Source organism: Nesoenas mayeri, assembly GCF_963082525.1.
Source record: "Nesoenas mayeri genome assembly, chromosome: 28".
Classification (NCBI taxonomy): domain Eukaryota; kingdom Metazoa; phylum Chordata; class Aves; order Columbiformes; family Columbidae; genus Nesoenas; species Nesoenas mayeri.
The window spans coordinates 2,664,507-2,689,155 of record NC_137558.1 but is presented as its reverse complement, the minus strand read 5'-3'; the positions used below and the strand labels follow the sequence as shown (position 1 = coordinate 2,689,155).

Genomic DNA, 24,649 nt, shown 5'->3' with positions numbered 1-24,649 from the left:
GCGTTTGTGCCATGCGGGGGTGTGGGGGTGGGCTCCTGGCACAGGCGTTGGGGCGACACACGGGGCCACCTTGGGGAGTGGGTGTGCGGAGACAGCGTTGGGCACGGGGCGCTGCACGGCGGCCGCCACGTGGGTTCACCCGCACGTGCTGCTGCCCCAGTGACCCCCCAGCTAATCCTGTACAAGCACAGTGGCTCAGCACCGCCGCACCGCGCCAGGCTGTGCGGAGGACGCGCCGTGCGAGGCTGTGCCGAGCCGGGCTGTGCGGGGAACACGAGGCTGTGCCGAGCTGAACCGGGCTGTGCGGGGAACACGAGGCTGTGCCGAGCCGGGCTGTGCGGGGAACACGAGGCTGTGCCGAGCTGAACCGGGCTGTGCGGGGAACACGAGGCTGTGCTGAGCCGGGTTGTGCAGGGAACACGAGGCTGTGCTGAGCCGGGCTGTTCGGGGAACACGAGGCTGTGCCGAGCCGGGCTGTGCGGGGAACATGAGGCTGTGCCGAGCCGGGCTGTGCAGAGAACACGAGGCTGTGCTGAGCCGGGCTGTGCGGGGAACATGAGGCTGTGCCGAGCCGGGCTGTGCAGAGAACACGAGGCTGTGCCGAGCCGGGCTGTGCGGGGAACACGAGGCTGTGCTGAGCCGGGCTGTGCGGGGAACACGAGGCTGTGCCGAGCCGAGCTGTGCAGAGAACACGAGGCTGTGCTGAGCCGGGCTGTGCGGGGAACACGAGGCTGTGCCGAGCCGGGCTGTGCGGGGAACACGAGGCTGTGCTGAGCCGGGCTGTGCGGGGAACACGAGGCTGTGCCTAGCCGGGCTGTGCAGAGAACACGAGGCTGTGCTGAGCTGGGCTGTGCGGGGAACACGAGGCTGTGCCGAGTCGGGCTGTGCGGGGAACACGAGGCTGTGCCGAGCCGGGCTGTGCGGGGAACACGAGGCTGTGCCGAGCCGGGCTGTGCGGGGAACACGAGGCTGTGCCGAGCCGGGCTGTGTGGGGAACACGAGGCTGTGCTGAGCCGGGCTGTGCGGGGAACACGAGGCTGTGCTGAGCCGAACCGGGCTGTGTGGAGAACGCGCCATGCGAGGCCGTGCCAGGCGCTGCACCGGGTGACGCTGCACGGCCCCATGTGCCCCACCGGCCCCGCTGCTGCGGGACGAGCCGAGTCTGGCCAAGCTGAGTCCGTGCTGCGAGAGGCCCAGTATGCGCTGCCACCCCACAGACACCCCACAGGCACCTGCAGACAACCCACGAGGGACCCTAAAGACACTAGTGCTACACGGACACGCTATAGAGACCCTGCAGACCCCCCCGCGGGACACTATAGGCACTGCTGCCCCACAGGCACCCTGCACACACCTGTGAGGGGCCCTAAGGCGCCTGTGCCCCACAGACGGACACCCCACGGACACCCCACTGGTTGGTGATTGGACACTGATGAGCGATGCTGAGCTCAAGCAGACGCTGCCGGGAGGTGCCAATCCTGCCAAAGCCGGGTTGAGACCTGGCTGGGTGGCCGGGCCCAAAGAACTGCGGTGAACGGAGCCACATCCCGACACGGGGCTGCCCCAGCGCTCCGTGTTTGTACCGGTTCTCTTTAATATCGGTGATCTGGACAGGGGACCCATGCACCCTCGGTTTGGCAGCTGGGGTGGGGGGTTGATCTGCGGGAGAGTGGGAAGGATCTACCGAGGGATCTGGATCCATGTGCTGAGCCCAATTGTCTGAGGGTCAACAAGGCCAAGTGCGGGTCCTGCACCGGGGTCACAACAACCCCATGAACGCTGCAGCTGGGGAAGAGCGGCTGGAAAAGGCGCTGGGGGTGTTGGTGCCAGCGGCTGAACATGAGCCAGCGTGTGCACAGGTGGCCAAGAGGCCACCAGCATCCTGGCTGGTCCCAGCACTGGTGTGGCCAGCAGGCCCAGGGCAGCGACCGTCCCTGTGCTGGGACCTGGGGAGGCCAAACCGCCAATCCTGGGGACAGTTTTGGGCCCCTCACGCCAAGAAAGAGCTTGAGGTGCTGGAGCGAGTGGAGAGAAGGGAACGGAGCTGGTGAGGGGCTGGAGCACAAGTGTGATGGAGCGGCTGAGGGACCTGGGGGTTCAGCTGGAGAACAGGAGCTGAGGGGAGACCTTCTGATCTCTGAACTGCCTGAAAGGAGCTTGGAGCCAGGGGGGTCGGGCTCTGCTCCCCAGGAACAAGCGCCAGGAGCAGAGGAAACGGCCTCAAGTTGCCCAGGGGAGGGTGAGGGTGGAGACTGGAGACAATTCCCCCACCCAAGGGCCGCCAGGGGTCACGGCCGTGGGGGTGACGGGGGGGAGGTGGCGCTGGGGCCCGGGTGAGGGCAGCGCTGGGTTGCTGGTGGCACTGGGTGCTCCAAAGGGTCTTTCGCTACCTCATTATGTCGTGATCCCGTGAACCGCTGCAGACACCCCATGTGGGTCCCTATAGGTACCACTGACCCGCACAGCCCACGGGCTCCCCTGCGAGAGGCCCAGTATGCGCTGCCACCCCACAGACACCCCACAGGCACCTGCAGACAGCCCACGAGGGACCCTAAAGACACTAGTGCTACACGGACACGCTATAGAGACCCTGCAGACCCTCCCCACGGGACACTATAGGCACTGCTGCCCCACAGGCACCCTGCACACACCTGTGAGGGGCCCTAAGGCGCCTGTGCCCCACAGACGGACACCCCACGGACACCTCACGGACACGACACCCACGGACACGACACCCGCACCCCGGCCGAGCGCGGGAAGGCGGGGCGGGAGCGGGCCTGCGTCACGTGACGCGGGCCAAGATGGCCAAGGCGGAAGCGGAAGTGGCTGCGCGGAGGGGTCGGAGCGCCGAGGGGCAGGTGGGTTCGGGGACCGAGCGGGGCCGGGGGGCCGTGGGGAGCGGGGCCGGGGGGGCCCGGGGGCTGTGGGGAGCGGGGCCGGGGGGAGCGGGGCCGGGGGTCCCGGGGGCTGTGGGGAGCGGGGCCGGGGGGAGCGGGGCCGGAGGTCCCGGGGGCTGTGGGGAGCGAGGCCGGGGGTCCCGGGGGCTGTGGGGAGCGGGGCCGGGGGGGGCCCGGGGGCTGTGGGGAGCGGGGCCGGGGGAAGCGGGGGCTGTGCGGAGCGGGGCCGGGAGGTCCCGGGGGCTGTGGGGAGCGGGGCCGGGGGGAGCGGGGCCGGGGGTCCCGGGGGCTGTGGGGAGCGGGGCCGGGGGTGCCCGGGGGCTGTGGGGAGCGGGGCCGGGGGGGCCCGGGGGCTGTGGGGAGCGGGGCCGGGGGGGCCCGGGGGCTGTGGGGAGCGGGGCCGGGGGGGCCCGGGGGCCCTGCGGCAGCTGCGGAGGGGCCGGCTGGCCCGGGAGGGCGGCGGGCGGGGGGTCAGTGGGGCCGGCCGGGGGGTGACTGACCCCCCCCGCCCCCCCGGGTCTCCGCAGCCCCCGGCGATGCCAGGGGTCCCCGCGCCGCCATGCTCCTCGCCTCCTACGCCGCCTGCGCCCTCCTGCTGGCCGCCTGCCTGGCTCTGGAGCTGCCCGCCTGCCGCCCCCGGCCTCCCGCCGCCCCCCACCACGCCAACCCGGCTTTCCGCCGCTTCCAGCGCGGCTACTACCGCGGCTACCTGCCGGCGCTGGCCGCCGACTGGCTGCAGGGACCGTACCTCTACAAGCTGTACCAGCACTACCGCTTCCTGGAGGGACAGATCGCCATCCTCTACGTCTGCGGCTTCGCCTCCAACGTCCTCTTTGGGTTGGTTTCTTCGTCTTTAGTCGATCGATTAGGTCGGAAAAAATCCTGCATCCTTTTCTCCTTGACCTACTCGATTTGCTGCTTGGTTAAACTCTCCCGGGATTACCTGGTGCTGGTGGTGGGGAGGGTTCTGGGGGGGTTGTCCACGGCGCTGCTCTTCTCCGCCTTTGAGGCGTGGTACGTCCACGAGCACGTGGAGCACTACGACTTCCCCGGCGAGTGGATCGCCGTCACCTTCTCCCGAGCGGCTTTTTGGAACAACATAATCGCAGTGGCGGCCGGGGCAGCGGCCGATTTCTTCGCCGAGTGGTTGGGGTTGGGCCCGGTGGCCCCGTTCATGGTCTCCATTCCCTTCCTGGTGCTGTCCGGGTTCTTTGCCGTGAAAAATTGGGATGAAAACTATGGGAAGAAACGAGCTTTCTCCAAAAGCTGCGGCGACGGTTTGAGGTGCCTCCTCTCCGACCGACGCGTCCTTCTGCTGGGCACCATCCAGGCTCTGTACGAAAGTGTCATCTACATCTTCATCTTCCTCTGGACGCCCGTCCTGGATCCCCACGGCGCTCCCTTGGGCATCGTCTTCTCCGCCTTCATGGCCGCCAGCGCGCTGGGCTCTTCGCTGTACCGCCTGGCCGTGTCCCGGCGGTACCGCCTGCAGCCCGTGCACCTCCTCGCCCTCGCTGTCCTCCTCGTCTTCTTCTCCCTTTTCATGCTCACCTTCTCCACCAGCCCTGGCCAGGAGAGCCCCACCGAGTCCTTCCTCGCCTTCCTCCTCATCGAACTCTCCTGCGGGCTTTACTTCCCGGCCATGGGTTTCCTCCGCCAGAAAGTGGTGCCGGAAAAGGATCGTTTGGGGTTGATGCACTGGTTTCGCCTCCCCCTGAATTTACTGGCGTGTCTGGGTTTGCTGGTTCTCCACGACAGCGACCGCCAGACGGGCACCAGGAGCATGTTTGGGCTCTGTGCGGCCGTCATGCTGCTGGCGCTGGTGGCCGCCGGCCGCCTCTTCGCCCTCAGCCGCCACGACGTGGAGCTCCGGCTGCCCGCGCCGCCGGGACAGCCTGACGCCGCTGATGCTGCGCCCGAGCTGTGACGGGGTCCTGCGATGGGTGTCACCTCCCCGGGGGGACATGGGGTGAGTGGCGTACCCCCAGAGCCGCTGGTGACCCCCAAAATGTCACAGGGAGGAGTATATTCAATTTTTTTATAAAAAACACCCAAAGAAATAAAAAGCGTTGCTGCTTCCCGGGTGTCTGCGGGAAGTGCAATCCAGCAGTGGGAAATCATCAGGAGGGTCAGAGAGCTCCGTCCGGAATTGGGGGAAAACCCACAAGATTCTGCTCCTTGGAAGAAGGGTCAGGACACTGTGGGGAAAATCAGAAGGGCCAAAGCCCTCTTAGAGCTGAGCTGCTGATAAAAGGGAGCAAAAACTGGTTCTAGAAACACATCAGCTTTGGGAGGGCTGGGGAGAATCTCTGTCCCTTCGTGAGTGCAGGGAAACAGCGACAGGTGAGGCACTTAATGCCACCTTTGCCTCAGTCTTTCCAGTAAGACCAGTTGTTCTTGAGGTACCAGCCCCCGAGCTGGGGACAGGGGGGAGCAGGAGCCCCTAGGGTCACCCCCCGAGCGCTGACAGGGCCTGGGGAGACACCAGGAAGAGCCAGCGCTGCCTTCGCTGGCACCTCGGGGCCCTGCCAGCCGTCACCCCCCGCAAAGAGCCGCAGCACGGCCCCTGCCCAGGGCAGCACCCCCGGTCAGGGCAGGCGGGGCTCCCGGGAGCCTTTCGGGGGGCCAGGGGCCCCTCCCGGGGGACGCGGTTGCGGGGGGCAGAGCTGGCTGGGGGGGGGCGGGGGGCCCTCACGGCCTCGGTCTGTGGGAGATCGCGGGGCCATCACCGGGTCGCTGTCCCGTCACGATCGCGAGGGGGCTCCCGCCGCTTTATACGGCACCGCCGTGGCCGATGGCCCGCCCCACAGCGGAACGCCAGCCAATCAGCGGCGGCAGCGACGGGCGATACTCGGCTAGGATTGGTCAGCGCCGCTGCAGGGCTCGGCCTGCCAGCGATAGGCTGATATCAACCTATCAGCTCTGGGAGGAGGCGAAGCCGCTGATCACAGAGAGGATGGGGAGGACAGAGCGCCGCCAGGAGCGGGGTTGTGGGACAGCGGCGGCGCCGCGCCGGGGCCTCCACCCCGGGGACCCCCAGGGACGACCCCGGCACTGCCCCCACTGCCCCCCCCCCGGCACTGCCCCCACTGCCCCCCCCCCCGGCACTGTCCCCGCCCCCCGGCACTGCCCCCCCCGGCACTGCCCCCCCCCCGGCACTGCCCCCCCCGGCACTGCCCCCCCGGCACTGCCCCCGCTGCCCCATCCCCGGCACTGCCCCCCCCGGCACTGTGTCCCCCCGGCACTGCCCCCCCCCCCGAAACTGCCCCCTCCCGGCACTGCCCCCACTGCCCCCCCCCGAAACTGCCCCCCCCCGGCACTGCCCCCCACCCCGGCACTGCCCCCACTGCTCCATCCCCGGCACTGTCTCCGCGCCCCGGCACTGCCCCCCCCGGCACTGCCCCCCCCCCCGGCACTGCCCCCATCCCCCACACTGCACCCCCCCCCGGCACTGCCCCCACTGCCCCCCCCCCGGCACTGCCCCCCCCGGCACTGCCCCCATCCCCCGCACTGCCCCCCCCCCGGCACTGCCGGCACTGCCCCCCCCGGCACTGCCCCCCCCCCGGCACTGCCCCCCCCCGGCCCACACGAGCGATCCGGGCCCGGCGTCGCCGCAGCCTTTATTTGCTGCTCAAGCAGGATGGGGACACGGGGGGCACAGCCCCGATGCCGCGCCCCTTCCCGCCCCCGGGCCCGGGACAGCGCCGGGGACCCGCGGTGCCCGCAGACCGCGGGGCCACCTCCGTGCGGGGGGCACGGCCAGGACCCCCCAGGGCCCGGACAGCGGCGGCGATGTTTGATAAACGTTCCATACACCTGAGCTTCCAGCGGGGAAAAATAAATGGGTGATAAAAATAAATAGGTGATAAATAGCAATAAATAAGGGGGGGGCGACAAGGCACCGCGCTGTGCTACAGCCGGGGGGGGCAGCGGATCCCCTCCGCTCCCGCCAGCGCGGGGCCGGTGCGGCGGGTCCGTCACTCCTTGTGCGACTCCGTGAGCAGCCGCTGCGGGGACAGAACGGGGGGTCAACCCCACGGCGGGGCTGCCCCCCCAGGCAGGGACCCCCCTGCCGCCCCAGCGCCCACCTGCCTGTCCCGCGTCTCCATGGTTTTGATCAGCACCGTCCTCCGCGCCGCGCTCTGCCCCGGCGGCTCCAGCGCTGCGGCACAGAGACGCTGTCAGCCCCCCCGGGGTGCTGGTGGGTGCAGAGCCACCCAGGCAGGGGCACAGGGACCCCCCTGGGGTGTCTGCCCCGAGAGAGGGAGGAAAGACCCCCAGCCCCCCCTCACCTGAGCTCCTCATGCTGAAGGAGGTGGTGGGGTGCAGAGGGACGGTGATCCTGGGGGGCAGGGAGAGGTTGTGAGGGGGGGTCCAGGGCTCCCAGGCTGGTGACCCTGACCCTTTCACCCCAGTGGGTCAGTGACCCACGTCACGGGTAAGTGGTGCTGGGCTGCGCCAGGGGCTGCGGGGCCGGGGAGGAGGTGGCAGCCCCCCCCATCGCGCCCCGCCTCGGCCTTGCCTTTATCTTGGCAGCAAGAACCTCCCGTGGGAGCTTCGTGTTTGCCGGCAGGGACAGTTCCCAGAGCTGCCCACGCGCACAATTCTGTGCTGACCAGGATCACCAAGGGACGGCAATTCCTCGCCCAGCCGGGCTCTGCACCCCAGTGGTGACAGGGACGCGTGGCCCCATGTCCCCTGTCCCCCTCCTCACCGGCTCTCCTCGCCCTCCAGCAGCTTGCGGTACGCAGTGATCTCGATGTCCAGGGCCATCTTGACGTTGAGCAGGTCCTGGTACTCGCGCAGGTGCCGGGCCATCTCCTCCTTCATCTGCTGGATCTCCTGCTCCAGACGCCCCACCACGTCCTGGTAGCTCCCGATCTCCTCCCCAAACTCATCCTCCATCTCCCGCATCTGCCGCTGCAACGCCTCGTTCTGCGGGGGGAGAAGCGGCCTCGTGGGACCTGTGGCGCGTGGCCCGTGCCCCCCGGGCCCCTCAGCAGCTCTCACCATGCCCTTCAGCCCGTCCACCTCGCAGGTGAGGCTCTGGATCTGCCGCCGAGACTCGTTCATCTCCTGCTTGGCCAGCCGCAGCGCCTCGTGGTTGCGGTTGGCTGCGTCCGAGAGGTCAGCGAACTGCAGGGGCCGGGGACGTCAGGGCTGCCGGGACTCCCCAGCCCACCTGCGGCCCCCCCCGGCCTGGGTACCTTCGACTTGTACCACTCCTCGGCTTCCTGCAGGTTCTTCACGGCGATGCTCTCGTACTGGGTGCGGATCTCCCGCAGCGCGGCCGTCAGCGCTGGCGTGCAGACCTCCGCCTCCGCCGGCACCGCGGCGCGCGGGGCGCTCACCTCCAGGTCCTGCAGCTCCTGCGCGGGCACACGAGCCGTCACGACGCGGCACATGGGCCGTCACGACACGGCACACGGGCCGTCACGACATGGCACACGGGCCGTCACGACGCGGCACACGGGCCGTCACGACGCGGCACACGGGCCGTCACAATGTGGCACACGGGCCATCACGACACGGCACATGGGCCGTCACGATGTGGCACACGGGCCGTCACGACGCGGCACACGGGCCGTCACGATGCAGCACATGGGCCGTCACAACGCAGCACACGGGCCATCACCATGTGGCACACGGGCCGTCACGATGCAGCACACGGGCCATCACGATATGGCACACAGGCCGTCATGACGCGGCACACGGGTCGTCACGATGCGGCACACGGGCCGTCACGACACGGCACACGGGCCCCCCCAGCCCCCACTGCGCTGTGGCCCCCACCTCTTCATGCAGCTTCTTGAGGAAGCCGATCTCGTCCATCAGCAGCTCGACCTTGCGCTCCAGCTCCAGGCGGGACAGTGTGGCGTCGTCCATGTCCTATGGGGAGAGGCTGGGCTGGGACGAGCTGTGGGGCAGCATGGAGGGGATGGGACCCACCCCACGGGCGGTGCGGGACAGGGAGTGCGCGGTGCATGGGGCATCGCAGGGCAGGGGCCGTGTGTAGGACATGGGCGTCACCGGCGTGCTGCATGGAGAGCACTGGGTAATGGACACTGCACGGGGCATGGACCCCCCAAGCCTCCTCACCTTGCGGAACAGCACCAGGGTCCTCTCCGCATCCTCTCGCTTCTGCGTCTCGTCCTCCAGCCTGGGGACATTAGAAGTGACAAGGAGGTGGGGGACAGGGTGCAGCTCTCCCCACCTGGTGCCTCCTTGAGGCTGCTGCCTCAGCCCCCCACACGCTACAGGCACACGGGGATGGAGGAGGTGGGAGAGGAGCCCCCCAGCCTGGGCTACATCCTCCTTGCAGCCCCCAAGAGCCTGGGCTGCCCCCTGGGGTGTCCCTGTCCCTGCACTGCCAGGACAGGGCCGGCCCCTCCCATAGGACCCCCAGATCCTGGGGGACCCCACCCGAGCCCTGTCACGACCCTTCTGCAGCCCTTCATGGCCCCACACTGGGACACACTCTTCCCCGGGGAGGTCCGGCCCTGCCCCGGTCCCATCTCACCGCGCCCGGTGCTCATCCCAGTCCGCTCCCAGTGTCCCCACCCCGCCGCGCTCCTCCCAGTGCGCCGCCCTTCCGCAGAGCCCCGCGCTCCCCGTGCCCACCGGCCCCGGCGCACCCCGGCCCCACCGCAACATCCCCGCTGCATCCTCCATCCCAGCGCACCCCTCATCCCAGCGCACCCCGGGCCCCACCGCAACATCCCCGCTGCATCCTCCATCCCAGCGCACCCCTCATCCCAGCGCACCCCGGGCCCCACCGCAACATCCCCGCTGCATCCCGCATCCCAGCGCACCCCTCATCCCGGCGCACCCCGGCCCCATCGCAAGATCCCCGCTGCATCCTGCATCCTAGCGCACCCCTCATCCCGGCGCACCCCGGCCCCACCGCAACATCCCCGCTGCATCCTGCATCCCAGTGCACCCCTCATCCCAGCGCAACCCGGCCCCACCGCAACATCCCCGCTGCATCCTGCATCCCAGCGCACCCCTCATCCCAGCGCACTCCTCATCCCGGCGCACCCCGGCCCCACCGCAACATCCCCGCTGCATCCTGCTTGCCAGCGCACCCCTCATCCCGGCGCACCCCTCATCCCGGCGCACATCGGGCCCCACCGCAACATCCCCGCTGCATCCTGCATCCCAGCGCACTCCTCATCCCGGCGCATCCCCGGGTCCGCATCTCTCCAGCGTCCCCCGGTGCACCCCACATCCCCACCTCGCTGCCTTCCCCGGACCCATCGCGGTGCATTCCACTCCCCATCCCCGTGTCCCCATCCAGTGCATCTCCCGGTCCTCCGGTCCCTCCCGGTCCCCCGCATCCCCCGGTGCAACCCCTGTCCCCACCCCGCTGCACTCCCCGCAGCATCCCCTGTTCCCCGTCCCGCCGGTGCCTCCCGCCGCTCCTCCGCGCACCCACCGCTGCCGCAGGGCCGCCAGGTCCGTGGCCAGCCCGTCCCGCTCGGCCTGGAGCCGGTCTCGGTCCCGGCCGAGGCGCTGCAGCCGCTCCCGCAGCCCCCGCAGCTCCCCCCGCACCAGCCCGGCGGCACCGGGCGCGGTGGCGGCGGCGGCGCGGCCCAGGGCGGCTCTCAGGGCCCCATTCTGCCGCTCCAGCGCCCGCACCCGCTCCAGGAAAGCGGCGAAGCGATCGTTCAGCGCCGCCAGTTCCTCTCGCTCCGCGCTCCGCGCCGCCGCCGCCGCCGCCAGCCGCCCCGCCGCCGCGGTGACGGGCGGTGTCACCCCGAGGGCGCGGCCGCCGCGGCTCATGGTGGCACCGGGAGGGCGGCGGCCGCCTGTAGCCCCTGTTTATAACGGGTGGCGGCTCCGCCCCACCGGGGGGACCCAGGGGTGCGGGCGGAGGGGAGGGGTCTCCTGGCCGGGAGGACCGGGGCTGCGGGGATCCCCTCGGGGTTGGGGGGCGGGAAGAGGGCCCGGAAGCGGCCAGGGACCCCCTAGGGATTCGGGCCGGGGGGTGTAGGGTCCCCCTCGAGGGTGCAGGGAGAGGATGCCAATAGCCCTGGGGCCAGTGGGGAGAGGGGCCGGGTGATGCAGGAGAGCGGCTGGGGGGCCCCGTGGGGTGCAGGGCAGCACCGGGGGTTATAGGGTACCCCTCCAGTAGTACGGGGAGAGGAGGAGTGCAGACCCCCGCACTGGGTTGTAGGGTGGGACTGGAGGCTGCAGGGTGAGCCCCATCCTCAACCGCGGCTGCGGGGCTGAGCGGAGCCCCCACCTCGGCTGGGTCCCGCCCTGCCCGGGGTGCTCGGGCAATGCAGGTTCCGCCCGTCCCAGCAGCCGGGGAGGGGGGGCCTGTCCCCCCGTTTTGCACGGACAGCCGTGACTCGGCTCTGCGGGAGCTGACATGCGCAGGGCAGCGCTGGAGAACAAGCGCTGGCCCCCCCAGGGCCCTTCCCGGACGGCGAGGACGGTGCTTACGGGAAGAGATCAGTGTCTCTGCGCAGGGGCCGGGGGGTCCCCGCTCCCCCCCAGCCCCCCCAGCTCTGCAGAGAACCGCACAGACACCAGCTCCGTGCGAGGAGCAGCATGACAGCAGGTACACCCATCCGCACCAGTCGCGCCCAGGGCCACATCCTGCCCATGAACCACGAGGCACAGGGCTCGGGGGGTGTTCCCAGGGGTCCTCACCCCACCCGGGATCCCCCGTGTGACAGGGACCCCTGGGGACAATGGAGCGGGGAGGGGGCATGAAGGACCCCCTAGGGCAGGCAGCCCAGCATGACACGGGCGGCCCACAGCACAGCCCGGGCCGAGGGACCCCCGGCCGCCCAGCACAGCCGCTGTGCCAGCCAGGACCCCCCGCCCCTCGGGACACCCAGACAATAAATGAGGGAAGACTGGAAAGAGCGATTTTAATGAACAGCATCACTGGAACTGGCAGAAAAGACAAGGCACGAGTATTCCCATCCCCTGCATCACCCACCGCTGATGGGCAGCAGGACATATGTCCCCACCCCCCAACCAGGGACCCCTCGGGCAAGGCCACCCCTCCCCTGCCAAGGCACAGCAGGCAGCACAGATACCCCCCCAGGCTTCCACCAAACTGGAGGCTCCACAGATCCCCTGCCCCCCGGGAGTTAACCCACCCCCTGTGCTCACCTGGGTGCTGGTCCTAAGAAAACCCAACACAGCCCCGGTCCTGCTGCAGAGCCGGGCACAGCACGGGGACACGCAGGGGACACACGGGGGGACGCTGCCCAGCTGCAGGATGGGGGGAACACTAGTTTGGGGAGCACAGGCTGGGCGGTGCGGGGCTCAGCACACACCCAGGGAGCAGGATGGGGGCGCTGGGTGCACCAGGGGCTGTTGGGGACAGCGGCCAGAGGACATCGCGGCACAGAGTGAAGACGACAGAGCCGGGTAAGACAGGAAATGCTTTTTATTCAGACCCACGAGGAAGGACAGGTGGGTGCGTAACAGACTTTCCATTGAAGCACAGACCATAGAACAGGACAGAGCGAGGCGCACACACGGCTACAGACCCCCGGCGGGGTCCTCAACTAGGTTATGTTCCCTGCAAGAGCAGCACCCTTGGGAGAGTTCAGTATTCCTCCCCTTCCTCCTCTCCCTCCCCTTCCACCGAATCCACCCCCACCTCCTCGTAATCCTTCTCCAGGGCGGCCATGTCCTCCCGGGCCTCCGAGAACTCCCCCTCCTCCATGCCCTCCCCCACGTACCAGTGCACGAACGCCCGCTTGGCGTACATCAGGTCAAACTTGTGGTCCAGGCGGGCCCAGGCCTCGGCGATGGCCGTGGTGTTGCTCAGCATGCACACGGCGCGCTGCACCTTGGCCAGGTCCCCCCCGGGCACCACCGTGGGCGGCTGGTAGTTGATGCCAACCTTGAAACCAGTGGGACACCAGTCCACGAACTGGATGGTGCGCTTGGTCTTGATGGTGGCGATGGCGGCGTTGACATCCTTGGGCACCACGTCCTCGCGGTACAGTGTGGGTATGGCACCAGGTTGGTCTGGAACTCCGTCAGGTCGACGTTCAGGGCGCCATCGAAGCGCAGGGAGGCCGTGATGGAGGACACGATCTGGCTAATGAGGCGGTTGAGGTTGGTGTAGGTTGGCCTCTCGATGTCCAGGTTGCGGCGGCAGATGTCGTAGATGGCCTCGTTGTCCACCATGAAGGCACAGTCGGAGTGCTCCAGGGTGGTGTGGGTGGTGAGGATGGAGTTGTAGGGCTCCACCACGGCCGTGGAGACCTGCGGGGCCGGGTAGATGGAGAACTCCAGCTTGGACTTCTTGCCGTAGTCGACGGAGAGGCGCTCCATGAGCAGGGAGGTGAAGCCGGAGCCGGTGCCGCCGCCGAAGCTGTGGAACACCAGGACCCTGCAGCCCTGGTCAGCCTGGGGCAGTGTTGGAGCAGCTCATGGCTTTGCACCCTTGTCCTCTGCAGAATGGGTGCGGCAGACGCCGCCCCCTCCATGGAGCCCTGTGGGCAGCCAGCTCCGGCTTTGATGTCGGGGAGCTCCCCGAGCGGAGCCGGCAGCGCGGCGGGTCCAGCCGGCACCAGCGTGGGAAACAGGGGTTCAAAGAGCTCAGGCAGCCGCACCAGTCTGACCAGCGCCGCACCAGCGCCCAAACCAGGGCTGCGTCTGCCCGGGCCGCGCGGTCTCCTGCTCTGCTCCCCATGGCCAGTCCTGGCACCAGCGTGGGATGGGCCGTGCAGCCCTGGGGCAGCGCTGTCCCGTGCGGGCGCTGGGGACAGCCCAGGGCTGTCACCCACCCCGGCGGCAGCCCGCCTTTCGTCCCAAAGTGCTGACGGGGCAAGAAGGACCTGGTGATCACCCACCAGTGACCCAGGTGTCTCTTTGTCCCCAACCACCCCCTGGTGATGGACCCACACTGTGAAACCCCATGGGATGCTCATCAGCTTGCGGATGCGGTCGAGGACCAGGTCGATGATCTCCTTGCCGATGGTGTAGTGCCCACGGGTGTAGTTGTTGGCCGCGTCCTGATCAGCTGCTCGGGGTGGAAGAGCTGCCGGTACGTTCCTGTGCGCACCTCGTCTGCGGGAGAGCCACCCGTGCCATCAGCACCCAGTGTCCCTGCAACACCGGGCACCCCATCCACACCACACACCCCACGGCCCCCCCGCGCTCACCGATCACCGTGGGCTCCAGGTCCACGAAGGCGGCTGCGGTGGTTGAATCAACACAGACCGGGGTGCAGACAGGGATGCACGCACAGAGATCTTGTGCTGGGAGGAGTGCTGAGCCAGGCGGAGCCCGTTATTAGCCATCGACAATTGTCATGGAGGCACCCCCAGGTTAGTCTAAGGGACAACAGGGTCCAAAACTTGTATTAAACCGGTGAGAAACAGAGTTTTAGCACTGCAAAAGTGACTTGAATACAGGTTCGGATATCAGTTGAGGAAAACTATTAAGGGGCAGCAACTAATACAACAGGCGGTCCACAGAGTGCATGGATGTGGCTTCACCAGAACAATGCTGGAGCCGGCACTGAGTCCGGGAGGAGTCCACACTGCATGGACACGGTGTGGGGTTATTGTAAAGGGACACACGTACTCGTAGTGAGTACGGAAAGTGTACACCCGCGATTCTGCGAGGGGAAATTTATAATACACTCGCAATCGTGCGAGGGGAAATACACGTGGAAGCGTGCACGGAATATCACACGTGCTTATGTGGAAACACGGGGGGGAAATACACCCGCAATTGTGCGAGGATTAATTTATACACATGCTCATATTGAGCATGGAAAGTTACGTGTGCAAATGTGCATGGAAAGTTACATGTGCTTATGTGGACGCACGGGAGGAAAATACACCCGTGATTATGCGAGGGTTAATTTTACACGCGCTCGTATTGAGCACGGAAAGTTACACATGCAAATGTGCACAGGAAGTAAAAATACACGTGCAAATGTGCAGGAAAGCAGAGATACACTCGCAATCCTACGAGGAGAAGTTCCACTCAGCCCCGTGGCTGCAGGGCAAGCGGGGTCTCCATCCCGGGGGGTCTCGGCAGCATCTCGCTCGTGTTCCCAGACCCGCGACAACGGGCAGAGCCTCCACGAGAGTCCTGTGTTTTATTGGCTGATCAGAGCTGACTGTCGGCATTCCAAAGCTTCTCCGCACCCCCACACTGGCTGTGGGTGCCCCTGAAGCCTCCAAACACCCCCAAACTGACTGCGGGTGCCCAGCGGCTCGTGGCACCTCCGCTCGCTTTGCCCAATGGCCCTGACCAGGGGCTCTAGGGCCAAACAAAAGCTGTAGCAGAGACAGAGGGAGATGTGTCTGCTCCTTCATTATCAAAAGAGAGAGGTGGGAGAGAGGGGGGTTTGCATCCTGCCGCTACAATTTATAGGATTCACACGCACGGGTCTGGATTAAGATGTTACTTCAGATGTTTTTCAGTAATTGTTATTAAAAACACACCGCACACGTTCTGTTTGTTTCAGCGACGTTCCCACTCGTTCACAGACCAGGCCCAAGGACATTCACACATCACACACACGGGGGTTGTTTCCTGAGCCGAGATACCATCCCCGTGGGGACGCCGCCCCCAGGACGGGCTGGCATGGAGCTGGAAAGGGCCAGTGCCCAGCGCTGGATGGGGCCCAATCCTGCCCAGACATACCCCATTGTTCTGGGCCACACCCAATGGGGGGGGGGGGGCTCTGCTCTGGGGGTCCCATCCTGCCCCTCGAGGAAGCCGGGACCCTGCCCATTGTGCAATGGGGAGCTCAGCACCGGGGGCTCATCCTGCCCCAAGGGACTGGAACCACACCCAGGTCAATATGGGGAGCCCTGAGGGTCCTATCCTGCCCCACTCGCCCTGTTGAGACACAGCAATGCCCAGTGCGGGGAGGGGGCTCAGCACCAGGGGCTTCCACTAAACTAGGGCCACACCCAGTGGGGGTCCCCATCCTGCTCTGCCTTGTCCTCTGGTGGGGGAGAGGCTGCTCAGCACCGGGGAAGGGTGGCAGTCAGGTCCCCCCAGCACCCCCACGCCCCCTCGGGGCAGGTTCCCCTCCCGGCTGTGGCAGCCCCAGGGGCGGCTGTGGGGATGTGTCCGGGACCTGAGTGGGAGCCCAGGCCACCCGCTGTGCCCCGTTGTGTCCCCCCGCCATGGCTCCGGGCCCCGTGTCCCCCCCCATCAGGGGCTGCCCATGCTCGGCAGCCCCACGAGATGTCCTGGACACACGAGGAGCTTCACCCCCCGGACCGCAGCCCCACGGGAGTCCCGCAGCCCCACGGGGGTCCCGCAGCGTCCCCGGGCCCGTCCGCACCGCGGCCGCTCCGCCACCGGAACGGGCGACGAGGGGTGCGCGGCGGCCCCCCCGCTACAGCCCTCGGAGGTGGGGGGTGGGGGAGGGGCGTGACCCCCAGTGGGGCGTGGCTAACCATTTCCCCGCCCCTTCGACGCCACGCCCTCGCAGCGGGCCACGCCCCTCGCCGACCCACCTCGATTCCGATTGGCCGGTTGGAAAGACTGAGAGGGTGACGTCAGCAGCCTGGAATGTGGTGGGCGGGGGAGCATCGGGCGGGGGGGTCGGGGGTCATTAGGGACGGCGGGGCCGGGGGGCGTGTTGGGATGAGGGGGCTCAGTTGGGGCGGGTCTGTGCTGTCCCCGTCCCGTTCCCGTGGGAAGCCCCGCGGGCTCCCGGCCGTGTTTTCCTGGCAGCCCCTGGGGCGCGGGACCCCACGCGGGGGCAGCTGCTGTGGGGCAGCACGGGCGGGGGGTCACTGCACCCCCACCCCGGGGAGCAGCGGCCCGTCCTGCCCTGGGACCCCCTGCCCTGGGACCCCCTGCCCTGGGACCCCCTGCCCTGGGCTGTTGTGAGCGCGGGTTGGGTGGGTCGGCCTCGCGTTCCCAGGGCCAGAGATGAGTTTGGGGACACGGGCAGCCCCGGAGATCCCCGTGCTGCGCTTTGGGTTGCACCCCTGCAGCGGGGACACGCCCTTGGTGCCCCCCCCTCCTGCACTGTCCCCGTGCAGGGCTGAGAGTGGGGACACCAGGACATGCCCAGGGACCAGCCCCAGCGCTGCACCCAGTCCCACAGCACAGCGCCGGGCACAACGGGGCACCCTCGGTGTCCTCCCCACTCCCTGGGCACCCCCATGTCCCTCCATTCCCTGGGCACCCCCAGTGTCCCTCCACTCCCTGGGCACCCCCATGTCCCTCCATTCCCTGGGCACCTCCATGTCCCTCCATTCCCTGGGCATCCCCAGTGTCACCCCACTCCCTGGGCACCCCTATGTCCCTCCATTCCCTGGGCACCCCCAGTGTCACCCCACTCCCTGGGCACCCCTATGTCCCTCCATTCCCTGGGCACCCCCAGTGTCACCCACTCCCTGGGCACACCCTCGGTGGTGGCACCTGCCTAGGGCAAGGGTGTCCAGTGTCCTTCAGCCACTGGTGCCACTAGCGCTCCCTGACCACCCCCCACGGCCCTGCGGGGGGTCAGGGGGTGCTCAAGGGGGGCTGGGCAGAGCTGAAGCCCACCCAGCAGCAGGGTCTCTGCCGCCTCATCCCGCCGCCACCGCCGCCGCGCTCCTTTATTGCAGGTTTGCCGCAATGCGGTGCTGCCCCGGGAGCGCCGAGCGATGCTGCAGCCCCCTCCCCACCGCCCCCCCCGCCTCCCTTTTTTTGTGGCTCCCACAGTGCCAGGAGGGAAGGGGGAGTGTGGGAGGGGGGTACGGGGCACCCAGACTGCAGGAACACACAGTGACACCCCCCTCCGCTCCCTCCCATGGGGGTGGGCTCACCCACTGCCCCCAGCACTTGGAGCCGGGGGTCCCTTGCCCTGCCCTTTGAGGGGGGGCTGTGGGGTCAGGCGAGGACAGGGACAGGTGCCACCGCCTCCACCCACCCCCACCACCCACCGCAGAGTCTGCCTGGTGCCCCCACCCCCTGCTGCACCAGCACCTCATCCTGCACCCCAGCGAGGAGCAGCCCCCGCCCCGAGCGGCCCCGTCTCTCCGTTTCAATGAACCTGTCACATCGATGGTGGCAGGGGACAGACAGACGGACAGATCGGCCACTCGCATGCCACGTTCTGTGGGAAAACAGGTTAAAAATAGCAGCAGCCAGCGCCCAGGACGTCACCCCCTCCCTGGGAGCCACAGCAGCCCCCACCGAGGCTGGGACCCCCTGGTCCTGGGGGCGGATGAGTCCCAGCCATGGACCAGTGTCACCAGGGATGGACCCCAGAACAGCCCAAACTGGGGGGACTGGCAGGGAGCCAGCGGCCGGGAAATGGGCCCACACTGGGCTGCGCTGTGGGGGGAGCGGGGACACGGGCTCTTGGACCCGCTGAGATGGGCGGCTCGAGGGGGGCAGCCATGGCAGGGCTGGGGGCTCAGCACAGCCGAGGGGGACCCCAGCCTGTCCCACTCGGTGCTGTCCAGGCCAGGGACATGGCGGGGGGGGCAGCAACCGTCACCAGGAGCTGCCGCGTTGCTACCAACAGTCAACACAGCACAGGCGGCCGGGAAGAGCCGGCGGGGCTGGGAGGGGGGGGGCGGGGGGCTGGGGCAGAGCCCCCCACACTGGCACACACTGAGGCTGGACATCGAGGGGGCCCTGAGGCTGGTGACCCCCATGGCGGGGTGCAGCGGGGCTGGGCACTGGGGGCCCCTGGGGTCTGTGTGTCCCCCATGGGCACAGCACAGCGGGGTCAGGCCCTGGGGGGCCCTGGGAATGGTGCTCCCCCCAGCACAGCAGGGCCAGGCAGCAGGGGGACCCCAACTCCCCTTCCCCGCCCCCCCCCCTCCTGGCCAGACCCCGGGATGGCTGTTGGGGAAGGGGAATGTGGGGGGTGGTCCCAGGCCGTCTCCTAGCAACCGGTCTCCTAGCAACCCTGCCACCAGGTCCTGTTGCCTGGCAGCGGCCGAGAGCGAACGAGTGGCCTTCCATACCTAATGAGATGGGAGGGGGCCAGGGGGGCACCTCCAGCACCCAGGGCCCCTCACCCTACACCCTGCACTGCCCAGGGGGGCCTGAGTCACCCACTGCCCCACAGGGCACCCCCTGCCCACAGCTCGGGGGTCAGGGTGGGCAGGGACCCCCCAACCTGGAGAGAAGACCTGGAGGGGGGGGCTGTTGTGAGTCCTCAAAACCGCAGACCCTGGGGACACTCTGGGGACACTCTGGGGACACTCTGGGGACACCCTGCGTGGCCCCACAGCGGCGCTGAGGGCTCAGGGCTGTGGGGAGACAAAGGCAGGAGGCATTTCCCACCCAGGGACAGACCCAGCAGGGGGGTCAGAGTGGGGAGCTGCCCTGTTTCTGGGGCCAGGGTCCCCCAAAACCCCCTTTGCAATGGGGACCAGCCCAGTGGGAGCCCAATTTCCCAGTTCTCCTCCACTTGGCGCATCCAGGGCTGCCCGGTCCTTTGTTCTGGTGGGCGATGCCCAGTTCCCAGCCCCTCTTTGTTTGCAGCCCCAGCCCCCTCTCTGCTCCCACCCACGTCAGCAGCACCCCAAAAGCATCGAGCTGGCAGAGGGTGCAGCTGGCGGTGGGGCCGTGGGGCTGGCGGTGGGGCCGTGGGGCTGGCGGTGTGGATGTGGGGCTGGCGGTGGGGATGTGGGAACCTTAAGCTGCCCAGAAATCTGCATAATGTGAGAAATGCAGAGAAAACCGTGATTTCTCAGCGGGGGGGGGGGCGGATCCTGGCAGCTCCACCCATGCGTGCAGCCGGGGGGTCACCCCTCTGCAGGCAACGAGCCCTCCGTAACCCCCACCTTGGGGGGCACAACCTCCAGCCCCCACCCTGAACCGGGCACAAATGAGAGGGAGATCCCCTCCCCAAGGAGTGGGGGCCTGGGGGGGCCATGCAGGGACTGCAGCAGCTGGAGCGGTGCAAGGGACACGCGTGTCCCCGTGTACCAGCTGTGTCCCAACCACCAGCTGCCACAGAGCAGCTGCCACTCAGTATGGGCCCCCAGCCCCCAAAACTGCCACCTCAGGGCTTTGTCCCCCATGTCCCCCTGCCACTCCCAGGCCCCCTGGCCCTGCGTGTCCCCAGCTGCTCTGGGGGATGGCGCTTTGTCCCCAGCTGGGCCCCACGGGGCTGGTTTCTGCTTCTTGGACAGACAAAGAGGCAGAGCCGGGAAAGGGCCAGGACAGGCACCGGGCCACCGTGGGGATGGGGCCAAGGCATGGCTGGGAACCAGGGCACTGGGGCATGGCCAGGCATGGGGACAGTGTCGCCGGGGGGGAGCAGGGGCATGGCCAGGGATGGAAAATAGGGTGTGGCTGGGATGGGGACCAGAGTGTGGCCAGGGATGGGGACACCAGCCTGGCCGGGGGCAGGAACCGGGGTGTGGCTGAGGATGGAGACAGAGGCACAACTCGGAACCAGGACAGTGGGCAGACAGGGCGATGGTGGCACCGCCGGGGATGGGGACAGGGACACGGCTGCGGACACGGGCAGCGCTGCACAGCCAGCCCGGGGACAGCGGCACGGCAGAAAATGGGCACCAGGGCGTGGCCAGAGACGCTGCTTGGCCAAAAATGGGGGCCAGGACACGGCAGGGACGTGGCTGGGGACAAGGACACGGCTGGGGACGGAGCGCGGGGCACGGCGGGGCCGGGACAAGGACATCGCCGAGGCCCAGACGGCGGCGGGCAGGAACCGGCGGCGGGGCCGCCCCGGGGCCGCCGCAGCCCCCGGCCCCCCCGCGCATCACCGGCCTTTGTCTGCGGCTTCGGGGGGGGCATTACCTCATCCCGGCCGCGCCAATGGCGGCCGCCGCCGCCGCCCCCGGCCCCGCCGCCCGCCCCGCCCCGCCGGCGCTATAAAGCCCCGCGCCGAGCCCCGCGCTCCGTCGCGCTTCTTACATCGACCGCCTCAGCGTCGGGCTGTGAGACCGTCCCGGACCGACCGCCACCATGGTGAGTGGGGGGCGCGGGGAGGGGTCCCCAGCCTCCCGCGGTTGTCCCCGCTTTCGTCCTGCCCGGGATGAGCGGGACGGGGCCCTCGGCGCTGAGCCCGCACCGGGCGTGGCTCGCGTTAAACCGGGCAGGGGGGTCGCCCGGGACTCGCCACCGAGTGTGGGTGCGTTCAGCCGGGTTGGGTGGGTGCCCTGCCTTCACCGGGGCTGAGCGCCGAACCGCCACCGGGGGTGGCTCCCGTTAAACCAGGCAGGATGGGACCCCCGGGACCGAGCCCGCACCGGGCGTGGTGCCCATTAAACCGAGCAGCATGGGTCCCTGGGGCTGAGCCTTCAGCCTGCGACGGGTGTGGTTGCCGTTAAACCGGGCAGGATGGGTCCCCGGGGCTGAACCCCAAGCCCGTACTGGGCGTGGCTCCCGTTAAACCGGGTCGGATGGGTCCCCAGTGCTGAGCCCTCAGGCTGGGCGTGGCCTTGGTTCGATGGGGCAGGATCGGGCCCCCCCTTCCCAGTGCCGAGCTGGACCCGCACTGGGCGTGGCTCCCGTTAAACTGGACAGGACAGACCCCCCTCCCCCCCATCCCAGTGCTGATCCCTCAGCCTGCACTGGGCGTGGTCCCGGTTTAACGGGGCAGGATGGGTCCCCCGGTGTGGGATGCAGTCTGGGTGCAGTGGGACGGGCAGGGCAGAATGGGCCCCCCCCCGGTGCTGAGCAGCCTCTCCCCCACCAGAGGACAAGGCAGAGCAGGATGGGGACCCCCACTGGGTGTGGCCCTAGTTTAGTGGAAGCCCCTGGTGCTGAGCCCCCTCCCTGCACTGGGCATTGCTGCGTCTCAACAGGGCGAGTGGGGCAGGATAGGACCCTCAGGGCTCCCCATATTGACCTGGGTGTGGTTCCAGTCCCTTGGGGCAGGATGAGCCCCCGGTGCTGAGCTCCCCATTGCACAATGGGCAGTGTCCCGGCTTCCTCGAGGGGCAGGATGGGACCCCCAGAGCAGAGCCCCCCCCCCCATTGGGTGTGGCCCGGAACAATGGGGTATGTCTGGGCAGGATTGGGCCCCATCCAGCGCTGGGCACTGGCCCTTTCCAGCTCCATGCCAGCCCGTCCTGGGGCGGCGTCCCCACGGGGGGCGCGGTGGGTGCTGCAGGTGGGGTAGGGACAAAGGAGGGAGCCTGGGGGTGACACAGCACCTTGTCCTGTCCCCGCAGCGTGAGTGCATCTCCATCCACGTGGGCCAAGCGGGCGTGCAGATCGGCAACGCCTGCTGGGAGCTGTACTGCCTGGAGCACGGCATCCAGCCCGATGGGCAGATGCCCAGTGACAAGACCATCGGTGGGGGGGACGACTCCTTCAACACCTTCTTCAGCGAGACGGGGGCCGGCAAGCACGTGCCCCGGGCCGTCTTCGTGGACCTGGAGCCCACGGTGATCGGTGAGCGCGGGGGGGACGTGGGGTGTGTGGTGTGGATGGGGTGCCCGGTGTTGCGGGGACACTGGGTGCTGATGGCACGGGTGGCTCTCCCGCAGACGAGGTGCGCACAGGGACGTACCGGCAGCTCTTCCACCCTGAGCAGCTGATCACGGGCAAGGAGGATGCGGCCAACAACTACGCCCGTGGGCACTACACCATCGGCAAGGAGATCATCGACCTGGTCCTCGACCGCATCCGCAAGCTGGTAGGGGCGGGGGGGGCTCGTGGGTGACGAGTCGAGGACAAAGACTCAGTTCTCAGACTTGCCCTCCCTGCTGGACTAGCCAGGCTGGGTTTAGATTTAATATATTAATGTTAATCCTGTTGTGCAGCAGCAGCCATTGGCCGGCAGCGGGACTCGGCGCCGCCGGGGTGTTGGAGCCGCTCCACAGCGCCGCAGCCCCCGGGCGCCGGCGGTGCTGAGCTGTGCAATTCCCTCTTTGTTCCTGCTTGGCTGTTGCTGCAGCCATGTCCAGCTGCGTGCAGCTGGGGACACGCGTCCCATTGACGGTGCGGGGGGTGGCAGCTCTGCCTGGCCCCGTGCAGAGCTGAGCAGCTGCGCCGAGCCGGCTGCTGCGCCCCACTCGCCGCTGCCCAAACCTCAGCCCCAAACCTCTCCCTGTGCTGAGCTGGTGGGACCTCCCCGCTCTGCGAGGTGCTCCTGGCCACTCTCCCACCGCAGGGGCCGCGGGGCTCACATGGGTCAGGGTCCAACACTTGGGATCTGGGCCACCCTGTCACCTCCCCCAGTGGCTCCTGCTGGAAATACCCTGAAATGTCCTCATGAGGCCACGGAGAGGAACGAGCAACTTCTGCTGCCCGGATTAAACATCCATCCCCCACTCCCCTTGTGTTTCCTCGCCAGGCTGACCAGTGCACGGGGCTGCAGGGCTTCCTGGTGTTCCACAGCTTCGGCGGCGGCACCGGCTCCGGCTTCACCTCCCTGCTCATGGAGCGCCTCTCCGTCGACTACGGCAAGAAGTCCAAGCTGGAGTTCTCCATCTACCCGGCCCCGCAGGTCTCCACGGCCGTGGTGGAGCCCTACAACTCCATCCTCACCACCCACACCACCCTGGAGCACTCCGACTGTGCCTTCATGGTGGACAACGAGGCCATCTACGACATCTGCCGCCGCAACCTGGACATCGAGAGGCCAACCTACACCAACCTCAACAGGCTGATAGGCCAGATCGTGTCCTCCATCACGGCCTCCCTGCGCTTCGATGGCGCCCTGAATGTCGACCTGACGGAGTTCCAGACCAACCTGGTGCCGTACCCCCGCATCCACTTCCCGCTGGCCACCTACGCGCCCGTCATCTCTGCGGAGAAGGCTTACCACGAGCAGCTCTCGGTGGCCGAGATCACCAACGCCTGCTTCGAGCCGGCCAACCAGATGGTGAAGTGCGACCCGCGCCACGGCAAGTACATGGCGTGCTGCCTGCTGTACCGCGGGGACGTGGTGCCCAAGGATGTCAACGCCGCCATCGCCACCATCAAGACCAAACGCACCATCCAGTTCGTGGACTGGTGTCCCACTGGTTTCAAGGTTGGCATCAACTACCAGCCGCCCACGGTGGTGCCCGGGGGGGACCTGGCCAAGGTGCAGCGCGCCGTGTGCATGCTGAGCAACACCACGGCCATCGCCGAGGCCTGGGCCCGCCTGGACCACAAGTTTGACCTGATGTACGCCAAGCGGGCGTTCGTGCACTGGTACGTGGGGGAGGGCATGGAGGAGGGGGAGTTCTCGGAGGCCCGGGAGGACATGGCCGCCCTGGAGAAGGATTACGAGGAGGTGGGGGTGGATTCGGTGGAAGGGGAGGGAGAGGAGGAAGGGGAGGAATACTGAACTCTCCCAAGGGTGCTGCTCTTGCAGGGAACATAACCTAGTTGAGGACCCCGCCGGGGGTCTGTAGCCGTGTGTGCGCCTCGCTCTGTCCTGTTCTATGGTCTGTGCTTCAATGGAAAGTCTGTTACGCACCCACCTGTCCTTCCTCGTGGGTCTGAATAAAAAGCATTTCCTGTCTTACCCGGCTCTGTCGTCTTCACTCTGTGCCGCGATGTCCTCTGGCCGCTGTCCCCAACAGCCCCTGGTGCACCCAGCGCCCCCATCCTGCTCCCTGGGTGTGTGCTGAGCCCCGCACCGCCCAGCCTGTGCTCCCCAAACTAGTGTTCCCCCCATCCTGCAGCTGGGCAGCGTCCCCCCGTGTGTCCCCTGCGTGTCCCCGTGCTGTGCCCGGCTCTGCAGCAGGACCGGGGCTGTGTTGGGTTTTCTTAGGACCAGCACCCAGGTGAGCACAGGGGGTGGGTTAACTCCTGGGGGGCAGGGGGTCTGTGGAGCCCCCGGTTTGGTGGAAGCCTGGGGGGGTATCTGTGCTGCCTGC

At 68.1% G+C, this 24,649-nt stretch overlaps 3 protein-coding genes and 1 pseudogene across 4 annotated transcripts; 2 read left to right on the top strand and 2 right to left on the bottom strand.

Annotated features, from left to right (window-relative positions):
* The first annotated feature begins 2,801 nt into the window (after positions 1 to 2,801).
* Positions 2,802 to 4,945, top strand: MFSD5 (major facilitator superfamily domain containing 5). Its single transcript, XM_080360589.1, has 2 exons — positions 2,802 to 2,858; positions 3,425 to 4,945. Exon 2 carries the CDS (start codon positions 3,457 to 3,459, stop codon positions 4,822 to 4,824), a length of 1,368 nt encoding a protein of 455 aa, XP_080216715.1. The 5' UTR covers positions 2,802 to 2,858; positions 3,425 to 3,456; the 3' UTR covers positions 4,825 to 4,945.
* Positions 4,946 to 6,874: 1,929 nt separating this feature from the next.
* Positions 6,875 to 10,679, bottom strand: LOC308050465 (peripherin-like; the record flags this gene model as incomplete). The annotated part of the gene is made up of 9 exons (XM_080360581.1): positions 6,875 to 6,904; positions 6,986 to 7,059; positions 7,190 to 7,239; positions 7,612 to 7,832; positions 7,908 to 8,033; positions 8,105 to 8,266; positions 8,691 to 8,786; positions 8,997 to 9,057; positions 10,333 to 10,679. 9 exons carry the CDS (start codon positions 10,677 to 10,679, stop codon positions 6,875 to 6,877), a joined length of 1,167 nt encoding a protein of 388 aa, XP_080216707.1.
* Positions 10,680 to 12,468: 1,789 nt separating this feature from the next.
* Positions 12,469 to 14,176, bottom strand: LOC308050464 (tubulin alpha-1B chain-like; annotated as a pseudogene). Its single transcript has 4 exons — positions 14,119 to 14,176; positions 14,039 to 14,071; positions 13,779 to 13,943; positions 12,469 to 13,263 (listed from the first exon to the last, which is right to left on the bottom strand). The product of its transcript is annotated as a tubulin alpha-1B chain-like (transcript).
* Positions 14,177 to 22,025: 7,849 nt separating this feature from the next.
* TUBA1A (tubulin alpha 1a) lies at positions 22,026 to 24,114 on the top strand (the record flags this gene model as incomplete). The annotated part of the gene is made up of 3 exons (XM_080360507.1): positions 22,026 to 22,229; positions 22,325 to 22,473; positions 23,134 to 24,114. Exons 1-3 carry the CDS (start codon positions 22,109 to 22,111, stop codon positions 24,112 to 24,114), a joined length of 1,251 nt encoding a protein of 416 aa, XP_080216633.1. The 5' UTR covers positions 22,026 to 22,108.
* Positions 24,115 to 24,649: the final 535 nt, after the last annotated feature.